At 40.3% G+C, this 20,015-nt stretch overlaps 2 protein-coding genes across 4 annotated transcripts in view; both read left to right on the top strand.

Moving 5' to 3' along the window:
* LOC130105983 (uncharacterized) overlaps nt 1-20,015 on the top strand; it is a 257,444-nt gene that overhangs the window by 156,944 nt on the left and 80,485 nt on the right. For all 3 annotated transcript variants that reach the window (XM_056272183.1, XM_056272184.1, XM_056272185.1), the window contains exon 4: nt 17,910-17,996. In XM_056272183.1, the coding sequence (XP_056128158.1) occupies nt 17,910-17,996 (87 nt within the window). The remainder of the gene's footprint in view (nt 1-17,909; nt 17,997-20,015) is intronic.
* LOC130105977 (uncharacterized protein DDB_G0271670-like) overlaps nt 15,257-20,015 on the top strand; it is a 174,826-nt gene continuing 170,067 nt past the window's right edge. The window contains exon 1 of the mRNA XM_056272172.1: nt 15,257-15,322. Within this exon, the coding sequence (XP_056128147.1) occupies nt 15,262-15,322 (61 nt within the window). The 5' untranslated portion in view covers nt 15,257-15,261. The remainder of the gene's footprint in view (nt 15,323-20,015) is intronic.

Raw genomic sequence — 20,015 nt, 5'->3', positions numbered from 1 at the left:
CCATAGGCCTAGTTGGTGAATCTACTAATTGAAAAAGATTTAGATTATCACAAAGTACTTTAAAATGATCGGATATTGTATGCATCCAATTCAAGTTAAAATCACCTAATAAAATCAGTTCTTTATAATTCAAGAGAGCCAACGAATTCATTACTGAGTGTAAAGTACAACTAGTTGCCGACGGAGGTCTATGTAACTATGGTTAGCTGCAAGTTCCTAGACACAGATACATTTAGAGCTAATAATTCATACTGTTTAGCTATGGAAGTTGAAAGTAGCAATGTTGTCTCGAAATGTTCTTTGACATAAATTGCCACCCCACCCCTTTTTGGTCTATCAGCTCTAAAAACCTTATATCCAGAAATGCTAATATCTTTGTCTGAGATAGATTTATTTAGCCAAGATTCGGATATAACTATAACATCCGCATTTGTGTTTTTAGCCCAAATATATACTGTATCCAATTTTGGCAACAGACTACGAATATTTAGATGTATAAAACCCAGTCCTGACCTTGATTTCAGATCAGTTGGAGTACTAAAATTTGTAGCAACATAAGGACCTGGGTTTGATAATACATTCCCAGACATTAATAACAATAAAACTATTAAACACCTTCGTTTAACTGGATTACTTACTCTGTTTCTAGAAATCGGCAAACCATTGTAAATGTTACAATAGTTCTCTTCCCTGGTTATAGCGCATCCTGTAGGATCAAAGTGCTTGAGATTTACAGGATACAACAACCAATGATATTTTTCAAAAGAGACAATGTTAGTAGACAGTCCATAGAATGTCCAATTTTTTAAATTTACAGATGAGGAGTTAAACAATGGTAAAGCGCTAGAAACATACCCATGGCCATGGCCACTGATGTAAGCTTGGTACGGTGTCCAACAAGAAGAGCTCGAAAAGAGCACACATCCAACGGTTAATAACCACATTTTGGCCGAGTAATCGATAGCCACAGGGTCCGTATAAATCAGTATAACAAGTCAAAGGACGTACCAAAAACTCTCGTTCGCGCACAAGCCGCTGCACAAGCCGCTGCGAACTGCGAAGCTGTTTTCCCACGCTGTCAGGCCCTGTTTTCCCACGCTGTCAGGCCCTGTTTTCCCACGCTGTCAGGCCCTGTTTTCCCACGCTGTCAGGCCCTGTTTTTCCACGCTGTCAGGCCCGTGAGCAAGGCTCACAAACTCCTCGACAAAGCAACAGCAAGCAAGTCTTTGTAAGAAGACTCGAGTCCAAGTTTACAAGAACATCGAAAAGATGCTGTTCTCATTCGTCACACGCGGGCTGCTTTCCCTCGCTGCCAGGCCCGCGGAATCTGCGCTCAAACACCGGCTCACGGTCCTGCACAAGCTCGACGGCTTGAGCTAATTTGGCTCCTGATGTTACAACGTGCCAAGTCCCAAAGGAACACGCGTTGGTCATCCAATGATTATTATATAATAAAAACGTTGTCGGAAGCTGAAATCATGTGTTTGTTGCATTTGTTGTCCATTTAAACATTTAAAACAGAAATAATATAAAATAATAAAAGGACAAAAATAATAAAAAAAATGATAATAGACTAACAAGCTGCCATCCAACTACCAAGCTGCCATCTTGGTTTCACCTTCACCAACAAACTAACAAAAAAGATTTCACTGACCCTTTGGACTTCTTGAACCGGTAATGTTTTCTATTACCATCTGCAGATATAGCCAGCATGTCTGCTGTGCATGCTGGGCATTTAAAGGCACATATCTTCTTTCTTAAAATTGCAAACTCCCGAAAGACACTATGGAAAGGTATCACCACAAATACTACCCGTCTGGAAAGACGGATGGTATTATTCTGGTTAAATAATATTTTGAAGTCTGAAATTAAAAACCTTTGGAAATGTTTGGAAAAGCCTACCCGACCAGTGCAAAGAGATCGATGTTCAAGCACTCTGAGAAATGTTTGTTGGGATAAAGCTGGGCTGGCTAATTTCATCTGCTCAAATGATGTGACCACATCAAACTTGAACAGCATTTGGCAGCTGGTGGTTGCTGACCAGTATCTATATCCAAGCAAGTCACTAATCCCAGGAGTCCATTTAGAAGAACACAGTGGACAGCATTTACAAGGCAGGCACAGGTTATATGGAGCTTAAAACAAACATGTGTTTACTATTTGACCAGTATTTGTACAGCACAGGACAAAAGAACAATAGCAAGCCATTATTATGCTTGACTTCATCTGGTCGTATTAAAGAGGTAGAAGGAAGTGACAAGACGTTGATAGTCACCAAGACAGTCTACTTATTACTGTGAAGTCTCGGTTTGGAGCCAGGATCAGATTAGCATTGGTGGAGGAATCGGAAACATACACACTGCAGTAAATCACATTTCAGAAAGTAATATCAGTAATGTCCACACATTTACAGATAAAGGAAACTGCAGACAGAGCTTATATTGCAGGACATTTACCACATAATCTGAATATACCTTGTTCCCTGAGTTGATATTGGCCACTTTCATCAACCACTACTAAGCATGTTGGTGGAATAGGTTTGAGAAATAAAACGCAACGCTCATCACTGTCACTTTTTACCCTGCCGTCCAATCACAGTGGAGAAGGGGCGGGACTAATGCCACACCGACCAACTGTCACAACATTCTTTCTGTACAACGACATCAACCAGCAGAGCTAACCGAACAAAATGGATGAAAATAAATTTTTAGTAGGGATGGCCCGATACCGATACTGGCATCGGGGATCGGGCCGATACTGTCCTAATATACTCGTACTCGTACTCATAAAAATTCGCCGATACCACGCACCGATACCATGTACATTTTGCAAAACGAAACTGGCCGCCGCGAGTGCTTTGTCGAGGTGAACTGAGGCATAGGAAAGTATAATGTCGGCGGTTTGGGCTCATTTCAAGATAAGGGGTGATGACAACAGCAAGGCAGACTGTGAGTTATGTTCAGCTAAGGTGTCGAGAGGAGGGAAAGAAAGTACATCGTTTAACACCAGCAATCTAATTAAACATCTGAAGACGCATCATAGATCTGATGGCCGAGCGCGCCCGCGGGCGGTAATGCATTCACTCTGTGTGTAGGAGAATAAAACGATTTGCGGGACTCCCGCAAACTAGAAATATCTATGAATAAAACATAAAAACTAAAAGATTTTTATTCATCTCTTGCAGAAAAGCAACAAGAACAACTACAACAAAATAGAAACGATTTACAGGACAGAGTTTCTATTCATAACATGGTTGCAGCGTTGAGCGATGTAGCCAATCACAGACATATGTGTTGATTTCTTGAACGCAATGGCCAATCAGAAGCATTTAAGATAGACTCCCCTCACTGCTCAAAACTTACTTTTTTGTTCAGTGCTGAATTCTGTATGCTGGTAAATCCTCTAATTATAACAAACAAAGTGTGGATATTATGAAAGATTGATTGTGCAGTCAGCTTCATTGATAATAACAGAGATGTGTGAGATCGCGAGGAACTGTCAGCTTTTAGGATTTAAGGGAGCGCACTTTGCGCGCATTCAGTCATGCCAGACCATGCACGCAGTAAACTGCTTGCTTTTATGTTAAATTAACAGTGGTTTGTGTGTTAATACATTTATTATTTTACTAATTTTTATTTATTTTTAGACTTGTTAAAACAAGCAGAGAAGAAAATAAAAACAGTCTTCTAACCTGTGTTCTAAAATAGTCGTCTTCTCTTCTGGGAGCCTATTACTTTTGCGGTAGAAATATCGGTATCGGTACTCGGTATCGGCAAGTACACAAATGTAAATACTCGTACTCGTATCGGTTTGAAAAAAAATGGTATCGGGCCATCCCTAATTTTAAGTATGAAACAAATTATCTGCGAAATCAGTTACAAGTAAACTGTGCTGCGGATATTCTGTATCATATCAACGAAACGTCTCAACGGAAAAAACGCTGTGCTGCCAAAACGCTCTCAAGCGCCCACAGCTAGGCGTCTTCAGCAGAGCGTCTAGCGTTCTCAGCTGGCTAAAAACGCTTTGGTGGACGAATGTCAGAGCATGTCAGAACACCTCCAGGACCCAGAAAACACCTCAGACCCCAGAGGGTTAATTCAAATTCGACTTGAACTTGAACACGAGAGTCGCTGCATTGATTATAAGCCACTTTTTCATTTTCATCCATTTTTATTTAAGGGCTTGTATTTTTATAGGCTAACATTCAACATGGTTGTATATTTAAGCTGTGCATATAGTAGGGGAAAAACTGTTATTGAAACACTGCTTGTTCTAAAGGCTAGACCTATCTAGAGGCTATTGAAAACTGCTTGCATTAAAATGTGTTAGTTGCTATTGGAAACATGGTTGTTGTACTTTTAAGGTTATTTAGCCCAGTAGTTATTTGGAACATGGCTGTGTTTTAGGCTTATATCTGGTGTCACTGTCACATGCTGTGCTAAGCTTATCAGGTGTCAGCAATATGCTGTCATTTCAGCAACACTGCTATCAGTACTGTATGGTGGTTGTTAGTGCAAAGCTATCGAATATATGCTTGTTACTTAGGCTTCTAGTGTTAGTGCATACTGTCCTTAGCACATGCTGTAGTAATCAAGCGTTGTTTTACTTAGCCTATCTGGTTGCATTGGAAAAATGCTGTTTTTATTCTATCCTATTATTGTTAAAGTCACCACATGCTTGTGGCTAAAGCTAACTAGATATCGGTAACATACTTAGTGCACAGTACATTCACTGCAGAGGTCTGGAATTCAACACTAACAACATCATAGCTTGATGGTCCTGTGAAGGAGTGTGGAATCATGGGAGTCGTCATCTTCACCTCCACAGCCGATGAAACCAGTATGACGGGAGCAGAAATCATGTTCATGAATGAGGAAGCACACTGTATTCATAGCTTAGCTGCACACTGCATCTGACTCAGAGCTAGAGGGTGTATGCTTCCCCGACTGGACTACACTAGGTTTAATACTAGTCCTATGGTTATACAAACATGCTAGTTGTAGTTTGGTTGCCGCTAGTCGGAGCTATTGATGTAGCGTGTACGCTTCCCCTGCCAAACTACACTAGTTTTAGCAATAGTTTCGCGATTATACAACATGCTTGTCGTATCAGATTTTGCTGCTGGTAGGGGTGTAAGCTTCCCTCAATAGATCCCATACAATGGTTCAAATGGCTACAGAAAAAAGCTTGTTGCAATGTGTCCTTGTTTGCTCCAGTTTGGGGTGATGCTTCCCCATTGATTGGATCTATAGTGCTCAACATATGAAGCTAACATCAGGATGTAACCATTCTATCAGCCTCGGTCGTGGTGGATGTAGTGTGAAAAATCAAATAACAAATAATTATTTTTTTCTTTTTCTTCTAGGTTTCTACAGAAGTAAACTACATCAAAGTATAACAAGGTTATGACGTCATTGACAGATGACAGTGTACACAGTACACGTCAATAGGGTGACCAGAAGTCCCAAACAATTCGGGACAGTCCCGAAATCTAAGCTGTTGTCCCGAATCCCGAAACCGGCCTTAATTGTCTCGAAAATTATACTAAAGCAAAATCTTGATATAAAACATTAAAAACTGTCTGTGGAAGTTGAGTCGTCCTGCAGCCAGCCCCCTCAAGTTGCAGCAGCCACAGCCGCGAGGACAGTGAATGTGCAGCCAGCCAGTCTAAACTTGTTTTTTACGCGCGTCAATTTCGCTCTTGATGCACAAATTGATTCAAAGTGTATAACTAGGCGCGAATTTGATGCGCTATTCGCGTCTGGTGTGAACGCAGCATTAAAGGAGTGATTGATTGGTCGCGTCACTGTCTGCAAAAAAAAATACTTCGGCCGGGCCTTAAAGGTATAGTGGAGGATCTTTCCGAATTTAGGGAAGACCCGCCCTCTCCAATTTAAAAAAAAATGCACTTGCGCAACACTCTATTTGACTTGTGCCAGGGCTAGCATCGCTAATCATAGCTTACATTCACTTTTACTAGCAGTGATTTTAAATGAATTTCTCCAAATAGCATGACAAACTTTCCCTGTCTAGTAGAATCTTCGCGACTGCGGCATCAGTGGGAAGCCCAACCTGTGCTTTTAGCGCACGCCAGCGTGTGAAATATTCACCCAAAATCACTCTGGTCTTGTTTCTATATTCTGCGGCCTTTCTCTTCTTATCATACACTTCGTATACATTTTTTCTCTTTCGAGCCTCAGCCATTTTCAAAGGAATGGCTGAAACCGTAACTCATCACACATAATACACCTGAAAGTGCGCATGCGCAGAAAGTGAAAACTACATAGGGACGAGCACGTACGACGGCCTTATGCTGGGTACATACCAAAAGATAATCGGGCTGATTTTGGGCCGATTTCCCCCCTTCCGACAATCCTAGCTATGTCCCGATTATCTTGATGGTTCTACAGATTATCTTATCAGATTCTCCCTTGGTGTGAGATGCGTTAAGAGTGTCCGAACCTGCTCGGAAGAACGTCGGAGGCGCCCCGATCGCGAATCGTAAATATTCAACATGTTGAATATTTACGATCGGAAATCCTGATGTGTGGGGGGAACCCCGAGGACAAACGCGCGCTCGCTCTGGAGATTATCACGTGAAACGAAACAATATCCAATCAGAAAGCGAGATGACGGAAGACGGAAGCATAACAAACGCAGTCATGGCGCAGCACAAAGTGAAATTGATGTGGACAGCAGAGATGGAGGATCAGCTTGTTGATTTGTGGCAACAGCACAAATGTTTGTACAACGTGTGGTGTAAAACCTGCCATAATAGATTGGACAAGGAGAAGAGTTGGTCAGAAATAGCTTCTGCAATATTAGAGAGAGAGAGAGAGAGACTGAAAATTAACCATGTTTTTATTATAGGCGTATTGAACATTTGTATAACCAAATAAATACTATAGTTAGACATTTTTTTTTTGTGCAAAACTATGGTTAATTTGTGGTTATGGTCTGCCTTGATTATTACCTCACGAGATTTGCGATATTTCCTGTGTTCACAGTCGAGAATCTGGTGGAAAATCTGTTCGTGTGTGGTGTGCTGTCTTTGTCACATCATGGCACACCACACACTATAGGAGCAAAACGGTTAAATTTAGGATTTTTTCTCCTCATGTGTGTGGTCTTTCACATTTTGAAAATCTTATAAGATGTAAAAAATCTTTTGGTGTGTACCCAGCATTACGTAAACATATCACCAGAATGATTGACACTTAGGTGGACCAATAGTATAGGCTACCCACCCGGAAAAAGAAAATCCTCCACTATACCTTTAATGTCTGATGTCGGGTTACACTTGAAGCAAATCATCTACACAATTATTTATTTTTCCTATTTAATGACCGACAATTTAGTTGTAGGCCTAATAATAATTTTGGCATAAGGCTTATAGCGTTAGGCTATAGCCTGAGAGGTCTGATTTAGCCTGTGGACTGTTACAACAGTAACGCTTTTTTTTTCACAATGACATTTGAGTTCATGATTTTAATGTTTTTTATTTTATGTTTTTTGTGGCAGACTAAAGACTAATGACTGACTGTTGATCTTTGAATAAAAATATATGTTTGGTTCAGGTTTTAACCAAAACATATTTTGAACCAAAACCTGACACATTGAATCAATACCAACCACCCACCGTCCCTACACGTCAACAATCTAAATATATCCAAGTATCAGCATCACGCTTGTTGCATTAAACCATCCAGCTGTATTAATGACGTGTTGTTAATTTTGTATGAACCGGAAGTTTTCACCAGCATTACTTCAGCATTGAGACTTATTTCCAATGAAAAAGATAAATGAAAGGAAATCTCCATCTCTCATCTCTCATCTCTAGGTCAGTCGTCACTCAAAGAAACTGGAACTGGATGCGGATATACAACAAAGCAAGCAGCTGATTTATTTTTGATATCTCAATTTTAACTTTTTCATTTCAGGTGGTATGTCATTCAAGTGCATGTACTGCTAAGCATTTCGGGTATTGACAACATGCGTGTTGCTATGGCTTATGCGGGTATTGGCAACATACTCGTTTAGGTCATCCAGGTAAGGGCAACATACTTGTTGATTAAGGCTTTCCGGTATTGTTGGTAGCATGCTGTTTCTCAAGTTTTCAGGTATTGGCAACAAGGTTTGTTGCCTTGGCTCACTCAGGTAACTGCAAAAACATCCAGATTGCACTGTCAGTTAGATTTGGGGGATGTTGGCATATGGTTTTGTTTTGGGGGGTTATTGCTGCTCTCCCTATTCTTATCCATGCTAGGCTGCATGGATGCGCGGGGAGTTCTCGCCCAGAACGGAACCATACCGCCAATCCAAACTGTATGCTAATTGTCAATCGTATTTGACGATAGTGGTCCTGACAGAACTGAAATTTGAGCAAAACGTTTTTGGAAATCCACATCCAGACGGACTTTGTTTGAATGGATTTTGGCTTGCTACTGAATTGTTAACACGCACATAGAAACACACAAGGAGAACAAGGAGATTTATTGTAAGAGTCAGTTTATTTTTCATTAATATTAAAGTAGTTAAGTTGCCTTTACATCTTTAACTCGCTGTTAATTTATCCATTGCATGGGTGACCTTATCCTTATCAATCATCCAAACATTTGCCTCCCCGAGAGATTTTGCAGGAGCCGCCACTGCAAGGGTGAAACTGTTAATAATGTAGACAGATCTCTAGGCTGGAGCCACCCCAAAGACTGCTATATGTTGTACTACCCTGCTTGGCTAGTCCTTATGTGTATCCATCACAGTGCCTCCCTCCGGGGTAGGACGTGGCTTCCACAGCGTTCCCTTCCCCAAGGGCACGCTTTCCCAGCGTTATCCAATAAGTTACACTGAGTGGGTCTTGCGGAACAGCAGTGACTGACCTTCTCTGATTAGAGCTCCTACTTTCTGCCCAACACTCGGTCAGGCCAGGAGGCTCAAGCGGAGCGCTGGAAGGGCCAGCACTACGTAGATACAATGCTTTCAATCGCCTTAGTGAGGACAGCTGTCTCGGCCCAGCAATTAGCACAGAAAAAGCAAATAATCTGAAAATGGGACAAATCGAAACTAGCTGTTTGGAGAGTGCTCCACTTATGTGCTATTAAATTTAAACTGCAATACTTTCAGACGCGGTTGTTATTTTAAAGTAGGAACGCGTCTAATTAAAATACAGATATGTTTGAAGGTAAAACTTTAAAATAAGCAGAGAATCGAAAATAGCCTTACCTGGTTACAGATAGTAATTACAGATTCCTGCCATGTCCACAGACTGGCAGCTTGTCCTTGAATAAATTAGTTGATTAGATATGTTTTATTGAACAAATGTTTAATTTATTTAACTGTCATTTTAACTGATGATAATAATAACTGTAATTTAATAATACAGTTTATATAAACCGTGATATTTTCTGAGAGGGTAATCATACTGTGAAACTCTCATGGGCTCTCAGGGCGGGAGGGGGCGGAAGTCGCAGGAGGGCGCGTTCGGCGCCAAGCGGACTGAAGCGTCTGAGCCGGCGGTTGGGTGGCAGCCGCTGGCCGCGGGGTCAGAACATGTTTGGTAGCCTCAGTCTGCTTCTGGGCTGCCGAGAACTGTTGGGCAGAGTCCTCGACCGCGCCGCCAAAGAGGCCAGCCTGGGACATGGGGGAGTTGAGGAAGTGGGTTCGCTCAGCCTCACGCATATCAACCAGGTTATGCCAGAGATGTCTGAACACGCATGTGGACATCACCTGACCCAGGGAGCGTGCGGTCACCTTCGTTGCTTGTAGAGCGAGGTCGGTGGCGGCAGGCAGCTCTTGAATCAGCCCTACCCTCGTGCATGTCATTGAGCACCCTGAAGGATGGCAATAACATGCAGTGAGGCGGTAGCCTGCCCCGCAGCTCTATAGGTCTTTGCCACTGGAGTAGACAAAAAACCTACAGGCATTGGAGGGGTGCTTAGGGTCGCCAGGCCAGGTGGAGGCGCTGTGGGGACACAGATGTGTTGCCACAGAACACTCCACGGGGGGAACCCCAGTGTACCCATGGCTGCGGCCTCTGCGAGGGCAGAGAAGGCGGAAGAGGCCGCTGAGCAGTCGCGAAAAGTCAAATGAGACTCCCACGATCTCATGACCTCTTCATGCACGTCCGGGTAGAAAGGATTTGGGTTCGCCTCCCCCACAAAACCAATCATCAGCTTTTAGTGCTCGGGACATGGCGGATGGTTCCACACAAGCCCGATACTCGCGGCGGCCCAGGAAAGCATAGCTGTCAACTCTGGATCAGACTCGTTATGCTAGCACACCCGAGGGTGGAAGCACAGACGAGCCCTCATCTCCAGCTCATCTTGTGATGCGATGTGCCCATCAGCTGAATCTATCAGAATAACGCACTCAGAAATAAACAGGCAGATCGTCTTTAGAAAGCCGTGCCGCGTGCAGGCTCTTTTTGTGAGAGAAAAGCTCGCAGCAGTGCTGAAGCCTCAGGGAGAAACACACACGCTGTTCAGTTCAGCAGGCAGGAATGTGAACCTCGCTGGAACTCGCCATCACAACAACACCGACTGGAAGCTGCTCGTCTAGAAGATTCTCGAAGATAGTCAGAGAATGCAGAAGGCTGCAGGAGTGAAGAGAACTTTATATAGTTTATATAAGTTTACATAAGAAGCATTTTGAGTTAATATAAGCTTAATCCTTACTGTTACTGACTCAGAGAAACATAGAGGTATGATGGGGTGAGAGGATAGAGACCAGAGATGGGACCAAGTCACACATGTGCAAGTCTCAAGTAAGTCTCAAGTCTTAACCTTCAAGTCTCAAGTAAGTCCCAAGTATTTTTTTCCTGGGCAAGTCAAGTCAAGTCAAGTCACAGGCTATGTCAAGTCAAGTCAAGTCAAGTCTTGTAGTAGGTCAAGTCAAGTCCAAGTCAAGTCACCTTATTATTGTAATTTTACCTGCAGAGTTTGATCTATGGGCGTCAGTTTGGTTTGAAATGAACAGAGGCGCATTCGGAAGTGCATTTGGGAACAATGACGCATTCATTCACTTTTTTCTTTCACGCAGGTCATGTTTTGAAAGATGGTGTCCTGTAGCTTACTAATTTAAAGAAATAAAAATGTATACAAAAATGTGATGTCCGACTTCTTTTATGAAGAAGAAAGCCTTAAAGGGGTCATATAATGGTACATGCACTTTTACAAGTTGATTGTACTGAAATGTGTGTTGGCAGTGCCTGTACACAACCATCATATAATGATAAAAATCCATCCAGTGGTTTTGTTTTAATCTCCTTATATGTTTTCCCCTGCCTCAAATCGAGCCGTTCGACCGTGTGACGTCACAGGCTCGGAAGCCCCTCCCACGATTGTTGAATGACAGCCGCGTTTCAACACAGACCCGCCCTCGCTCGTGAGTGAGCTGTCAATCATAGTCTGCGCGGACCGGCGCGGTCATTGTTGATATGCTGGAGCACTGTCTATGAGCAGAATGGCGTCTAAGCGATTGTGGTGTTCTGTTCTTGGGTGTAATAACGAACACAGTCATTTTAATGTTCCTAAATCCGAACCGCTGAAGACGCAGTGGCTGAGTTTGTTTTCGAAGGGAATATTCCCCACGAGCAACGTCAATGCTCTCATGTTTGCCCGAATCATTTCACACACCAGACTGCTTTATAAACGAGGGTGAGTATAAAGCTGGATTTGCTAAGTAGCTGCTCATGAAAAAAGATCGGTACCAGATATTCGTGTTCCTGCTGAATCTCCAGAAGAACTGAAGTGAGTGTATAACGTTTTATTCAACTTTATATTAATATTTATATCTTTGCAAATCGCTAGCTGCACACTTCACAATGAATGCGTCTAAGGTTTACACTCAGGGTACATTACGGCATGTTTTCTATGTATGACGTTCTCAATATAATTCATAATTCCACGTTTATACTGAACAACGCGTTATGGTTATGGTGTTATTGTGTTACAAACGGTGTACGCACAGAACATAGGGGCGGGGTGAGCAAATTATCATTTAAAGTCATATGCACTGAAACGGCGTGCTGAAAACAGAGCTGTTTTTGACCAAGTAAAATAAGTGTTTTCTTACAATACTAATGAGAATTTTTAATTAAAGTATATTACAAACTTTTAATTTAGACCCCAAAGAATCATATTAGCTTGTACAAAAATGGCATTATATGCCCCTTTTAAGTTTTCAAAAAGCATTAGACATATGACCCACTATTCTGCTTCGTGTAAGTTATTTATCAATGAATTCAAACGCGTTGGCTGGCGCTGAGCCAGAGACATACGCTCTCAGTGCTGTCATATATCACAACTGTTCAGTGTTTTCAACCACATCATTTTTATTTTAGGTTTCAGACATTTAAATACACATAACTACTAGCAAAAAATATATTTGTAGTTTGTAAAATATACACTGATGTCTATGGAAGCGTCAATAATAATCATTTCCATTATAATAAGACGCACGTTTTATTCATATCAGATACACATTGTGTAAGTAGCTTTACATTTTACCCTATTCTTCTCCCAGTTCACCGGTCACTTACTTTCATGTATTTCGTGAGAAGTTGAGAAATTGACGTGTTGTAAACTAACGTTAACATGGCACCGCCCATTCGCACATACAGCTCAACTAACGCGATCATTATAAAGGTGTTTAAACAACAAAACACATCCACTTACACATATTTGACAATCGGAATATCAGTGTTGCATGTTATAGCTAATACATTTGTGAACATTTTTAATAAAACAGGAAAAATTACATAAAAGCAGATCATTCATTCAGCGCTGTGTTGTGGTTGCGCTGTGTCACTTGACAAGCAATGACGCGTCACCATGAAACATTAAAGTGAGTGACAGGTTCTAAATAACGGTCGCCTAGAAAAACTCACGCTGGGGGATCAGTTAGAATAGTTTAAACTTACTTGTGAAAGGGTTAATGGCTACTTTAGCTATTACATTAGCTAACTACCAACTAACATTAACAAATTGACAAGCACTTACTGGGCAGAATGGCTCTTCAAATGACGGACGAAATTGGAGGTTGTCGTCTGGCTGTCCGCAATGTTAATGTTGTAGCCTATGTCTTGCAAAGCGCTGTTCGTCTTTTGCCATCGTGTGAATAATTCTTGAAGCCGAAAGCAATGACCCTCGGTACCCCTCCGGCTGACATTTTGATGTGATATCTGATCTAAGTGGGCGTGGTGTGCGTATAGGTACGAGGTATGACTGATGATAGTGTCGTGATCAACTTTAAAACATTTTTTTATATATATTTTATATTCAAACTGAAAACATGATGTGATTAACACTCAAGTCATTCAAGTCATCGTGTCTCAAGTCAAGTCAAGTCCCGAGTCTTTAACTTCCAAGTCCGAGTCAAGTCTCAAGTATTTCATTTTATGTCAAGTCAAGTCACAAGTCATAAAAATAGCGACTCGAGTCGACTCGAGTCCAAGTCACCAAGTCACAAGTCCCCATGTCTGATAGAGACACATAAAGGACAATAGAAGTGGGGAACAGAGAAATCTGGAATGAAGACCTCTCATGTAGCCTTATTCTAATATGCCTGTTTCTCTCTGTCTGACACATGATAAATAATAAATCGAGATCTCTTGGCAAAGTAACTGCTGTAGCTTCCGTGATTCAACACTATGGGGAAAGCATGATTTTTAAATCTACACCTTCCTAACTTAAAACGCTGATAATGAGACTGCCACCAGTAGCTCTTGCCTCCTGGACATAAACACTGCACGCCAGAAAAGATGTCACTTCCAGGACCCAGAATGACACGCTTAATATCCGCTGAACGTACCGTATCCCAATCACTATAATGGCTGATCGCATCACCACAACTGTAAAGCTGCTTTGAAACAGTCTATATTGGTAAAAGCGCTATATAAATGAAGCTGACTTGACTTGACGCCTGAATCAACTAATCAAGGTCTTTGAGTTTTCTTGAATATCTCAGTCAGTTGTGTGTATGAGGAACCCGGCTTTATGTAAAATCATTGAAATAAAAATATTAGCAACACTGAACCAATCAAATTAGCAGTGAAATTGTAAATGGTTTTCAGCAACTATAGCAAACATTTCTTGGACAGGAAAAAGTTGAGCAATTCAGTTGTAGAAAGAAGAGGAACTGTTTTCTGAATGTGTGAGAGTTCACATCCGTCCGCCTAAACTGGGTTCAGAGATGATGTTGTGTGTGTGTGTGTGTGTTTAACAGTGCGGTCAAACTAGCCGAGTTCTCAACGCCAGCGATGACACGCTTCTGAAACACCATTACTGTGGACAGCAGGTTCGGTCCGACTACGGCATGATTGGTATCTTTGTTCTCGGTGTGACTCAAGAAATCTATCAAGACCAGTTTCATTACAAAAGGAAATATTTAAAGATATTATTATTTTTTAAATTTCATTATATATTTTTGAGCACAAGGAAGAAGCATCTTGAGTGTCTTCAGAACATGGTGCCGATGACACACACTGACTTTCATAATGACACACACAACCGCCTCTTAAAGCGTCTCTGAAGTGCTTTAAACAGCTCAGCCTGTGTCACAGGGAAAGGGAGAATCACTGGCGTTTGGTGTTTGTAGTGTTAATAAAGGAGTCTGGATCTGATCTATTTCTCAGGGCTGGAGAGAGTAAAGCAGAACATTATAATCCATGTGTAGAAACTCTCCCTGAAGACATTTAATATCTGCTTTACAGACGCTCATCAAGTGTGTGCAAATACTTTCTGTTTCACCAAACTGGAGCTGATATTCATCATTTTGAAATACCATAAAAACTGTTTTAGAATTCATTTTCGACAAGTTAGTCATGGATATTTGGAAACATGTTTAGTAACAAACCAATTGTATCACTAATAATGTAATAATTAATTTTTCTAGATTTTAGCGTCATGAAATAAACTGCTAAAAGAAAGAAGTGAGAGTAACAGTAATTCTCTCGTGTGAAAAAGTAGCCACTAAACTGTTCAGATCAGATGTGTGTTGAGCCAGTGCCGTTAACAGTGTATGCACTTCTCACACATTTCACACACACACACACACACACACACACACACACACACACACACACACACACACACACACACACACACACACACACACACACACACACGTAGAGCAACACTTGTTGATGATGTTTAAAGGAGGAGCTGTAACTATATATAATGAAGAAGGTGTTCGTGAGACATAGCTCTTGTTGAGCAAAGAAGTTAAGCAGGAGGTCTCCGTTGGTGTTCTTCAGAAACAGAAATGGCTGATAAGTGTGATCTGTGTCTGCTGGGACTGATCGTTCTCTCTTCACTTCTCACAGGTAAAGAAATCTGTATTTTCTCTAAACACATTTAGTGGAATTAGTCTGGAAAGAGTTCATTTGAACATGCTCAGTTTATTCTTACACACATTCACGCTGTGATCTCAGAGTTGTGTGTTGATACGTGTAACCGGTGGCTCGTGACACCAGCCTTTGAGTAAATCGCCCTTAAATTGTTCTATAAAACAAATGTGATGTACATTTAATCACCATGTGCTTTCATCTCCACATATATATAGACCAAAGTCAAAAATATAACTTAAATAGGGAAAAATGATAAAAATAACCACACAGATAAGTAAAATAACATAATACACATATTGCAGTGAAGATTTAGACACAAAAGCAACAATTAAAATAAAGATTAATTAAGATTGACAGGAGCCAAAAATAACTCACCTCTTCAGTGCATTAACAATTAACAGGAAGAGGAAGAGACAAAACAGCAATTGTTACCATTAAATACTGAGAGAGTGAATAAGACCACTGAGAAACAGCAGGAGAACAGGGGAACAAATGTATTATGTGCAATGATCCGCCAATATGTATATAAGAAAGAAGAAAAATGAAGCAACAAATTATTATTTACAATCAAAAACAAAAGAAGTTACAAAAATCCAGCAAACTTATAATATACCGGATCTGGGGAGGAAAGAGGGAAAACTGGACGGTGCCAACACAAAGAAAAGAATAAAACAAAAGGATCTTTCTCACCCGTTTCAACTAACCCTACCTAATACAAAAGAAAAATGTAGAAAGAAAAGTCTTCAACATCCGAGACGTCATACACTTCCCTACTCTATCTATCAAAAGAAAAACGACAGTGAATGACCTATAAATGCTCCTATAAACCTAGTGTGTGTAAACTAAATACACCAGAACTAAGTGTGTCCGATGTACGTCACGTGACATAACTTACCTCTCCTTTCCCTCTATCCAGCGTTACCGCTCTCAAATACTCAATAATAAAGGAAAGTAAAGTAATTTGGTTTCACATGATAATCTTAACACACTAACAAAGCTTATAAGTAATAACCAAAAGTAGAAATAAATTAAACCGGAACAGGTATTGTTTTTCAAGGTTATAACTCTGTACTAATAAAGCCCAACGCATCAGCCGTTGATTAGCATTATACATACGGGAAAGTAAAACAAGGGAGTTGTGATCGCTATAGACAATAGTGGGCCGGATGGAAGAGCCTAAGGAAACTTCACAGAACTGCAAGAAAAACAACAACGCCAAAGTTTCCTTTTCAACTGTCGAGTAATTCCCTTGATGTTTATCAGACTTACGGGAGAAAAAGCACTGATGGTCCACATCCTCGCCGTCTAGAAGCAAAACTGCTCCAGTAACTCCATGTATCCGCGCTCGCATCAACTTACAACTCAAAGAGCGATCGAACTCAGAGCAGCCGAAACTGGGGCTTTACAACAGAGCTTTAACACTCTCAGATGCAGTCGAGAGCAACAGTGAGGAAAATATCATGATTTAACTTCTGTTTTTATCATAATGATGACTGAGATATACTGTGTTTCAGGCACCAGTGGAGTGATTGTGTTCATCAGTTCTGGTGTAAATGTCTCTCTGTCCTGTAATAATGCTCTTTCTGACCGCAAATCAATATCATGGATCTACTATAACAGCTTCAGAGATTCAGGAGAAGTTGCACTGATTACTGGAGGGATAAAGAATAAAGACACAGAGAGACATGAGAGACTGAGTCTGGAGTCTGACTGCTCTCTGAACATCAAGAACGTCACAGAAGAAGATTATGGATATTACAGATGCAGACAATATGTGAATGGAGAACAACAAGGAACTGGTGCTTATGTTTTTCTGCATGTTCTTCATGGTAAGTTTATGATTACGTGGTCAATTTAAAAAGGGCAGATTCTCCCTTTAAACTCAGATGATGATTGAAGAGTCTGTGATTTGTGTTCAGTTTCAGTGTCTTCATCATCATCATCATCATCATCATCATCATCTTCATCTTCATCTTCATCCTCACAGACTGAGATCAGTCCAGGCCGCTCTGTGACTCTCTCCTGTCAGTTGTATTCATATGGATACTCCTGTGATGATTGGATCCGTTATGTGGGAGTTGAGCTGTTGTGGGTGAATCAGGCTGGTGTTGATCTGAAGACAGACTCCAGATATCAGATATTATCATCATTATCATCATCATCATCATCATCATCTCCAGATCACTGTATCCTCACTCTGACTACAACACTCCTGAATGAAGATGCCAACAGAGAGTGGAGATGTCAGCTTACTCACAGAAAGCAACTCCAGACCTCAGTCAGATACACTGTCAAGTATTCAGGTGAGAAAACAGTGTTAGAAGAGCCTCATAATGTCAGGAACACTGAGGTCTATCAGTATCACTGAACCAGAACAAACTGAGGGAACAAAAGCTTCTCTGACTCTCACAGAAGAGGAACTCAAAGCATTGCTTCAAACTAATGAACTGCAGTGAAGTAACAGTCCAACTGTTCACTCTTTATGTGATGTGATGATCAAAGTTAGAATATGATGGTCATATTGTACAGTATTAATCATCTGAACTAACATTGATCTTCACAGCTCAAGCTGATTCAACGACAGCAGTGAATCCAGTCCACATCACACACTCTCAGGATCCCTCAACTATAAACACACACGTTTCTAAAGGTACATCATCACTGTCTTTCTCACATCAGTGCTTTTCAGTGCGTAATGCTAGAGTTATCTTCAGTGTTCACTCATCAACATATGACGGTCATATTCTACAGGATGATTGTCACATTGAGTTGTTGTTTTAGTTTCATTTCATGGACCTTTATGGTGTGTGTAATTAGCGCACTTATGCATATTCTATGACATGTTCAGTATAAACAGTGAGAGTCGTGTGTTAAGTCAAGTCATCCTCATTTATATAGCGCTTTTAACAATGTAGATTGCCTCAAAGCAGTCCAATATGCAGCTGATTATAAATTATAAATTTGTTTTACAAACCATTATAAAGGCCTGTATGCATGGTTGGGCTGTTGGAGAAAATATATGTAAAAAGTATCAAAATAAGTCCAACTATATAGAGTTGTCTGGTGTGATATGCTTCATGCCGCAATGCATGCTGGGAACCATGAGTTTTATACTATGGCTGGCTCCCAGCAACAGCGGTGAACAGGTGTGTTTCTGTCTTACTTTATCTAATTAACCTTATTGAGGTTTTCTTTTGCAAAATGTTTATTACATCTAGACAAAAATCCATATTACCGCTAGTAGCACTTCACTCTCTCTAGGGGAATCTAAGCTGAAAGCTCTATCATATGTTGCTTTAAAAAAAAAAAATCCACATAAGACGCGTGTGAAATTACTAAATTAGTGATTATGTACACTGAACGAATCTATTTCTTTCGTTCTCCATAAATTAATGAGAACATTTAATTTAATTGAAATAATAAAAATCTGTCCAAAATAATAATTTGGGCAATACGTCACAGGGAAGTTAAGAAACAATTGTATATTGTTTGTTTTGTTCATTCATTATTTTATTACATTAACAGTTACGCTGACTGAATTCCAACTAAATTAATGAATAAGTGGGACCCTTTCAATTAAATGAAATGTTCTCATTAATTTATGGAGAAGGAAAGAAATAGACTCAAATGAAACGTTTTTACAAAAATGTAAAAAGCAACATGATGGCAGAGCTTTCAGTTTATAGATTCCCTTATCCTAGAGTGGAGTGCTACTAAGTGATGTGGATTTCTGTCTATATAATAAACATTTACCAAAACCTCAATAAGGTAAATTATAGATAAAGTAAGACAGAAACACCCCTGTTCACCGCTCATTTTCCCATGGGCAAAGGCAAGCACGCGTTTCACATCAGTGTTTCTCCCCAGAGACTAGCGCGAAATTGATCCCCTATCTTAGCGCCATCTACTGTTCTAGAAGAGAAAGTTGCTCAACTGCATTTGTGAGAAAATCTGCCTGGACACGGAAAAATAGTGTCAAAAATTGCGTGACAGTTTTTCGTACTTGTAGAATCTTGTTTTGTACTTGTAGAATTTTGTTTTGTACTTGTAGAATTTTGTTTTGTACTTGTAGAATTTTGCTTTGTACTTGTAGAATTTTGTTTTGTACTTGTAGAATTTTGTTTTGTACTTGTAGAATTTTGTTTTGTACTTGTAGAATTTTGTTTTGTACTTGTAGAATTTTGCTTTGTACTTGTAGAATTTTGTTTTGTACTTGTAGAATTTTGCTTTGTACTTGAAGGTTTTTGTTTCGTACTTGTAAAATTTTGTTTTGTACTTAAAAGATTTTAGTTTGTACTTGGATGATATTTTTGTCATTGAAGAAATACGTTTCTATGTATATGTAAAACATACTGTATTTGTTTGATAGGTACGTTTTTTATTTGCAGAACAATATGCATTAGTTTGTGAGTGATGTTTCGTATTTACAAACCACATTGAGTTTGTTTGTGAATCATTGGGTGTGAGTAAAACACGTTTTGTGTGTGTGTGAGGTTTTGGCACATAATTCGCTCAATAGGAACAGACCACACAATCGCACATCTGTATAAAAGTGAAATCAACGCATATTGACCTCGTGCGTTTTTGTGAGAGGAGTTTGATTTTGAGATAGCGGATTTTGGTGATATAGTGACATAGTGCGATTTGATTAGTTATAGGCTATTTAGGC

The sequence above is a fragment of the Rhinichthys klamathensis genome, unplaced genomic scaffold (genome assembly GCF_029890125.1).
Source record: "Rhinichthys klamathensis goyatoka isolate OS25496 unplaced genomic scaffold, OSU_Roscu_1.1 h1tg000331l_1, whole genome shotgun sequence".
Taxonomy (NCBI): Eukaryota; Metazoa; Chordata; class Actinopteri; order Cypriniformes; family Leuciscidae; genus Rhinichthys; species Rhinichthys klamathensis.
This window is presented reverse-complemented; position numbering and strand designations above follow the sequence as displayed.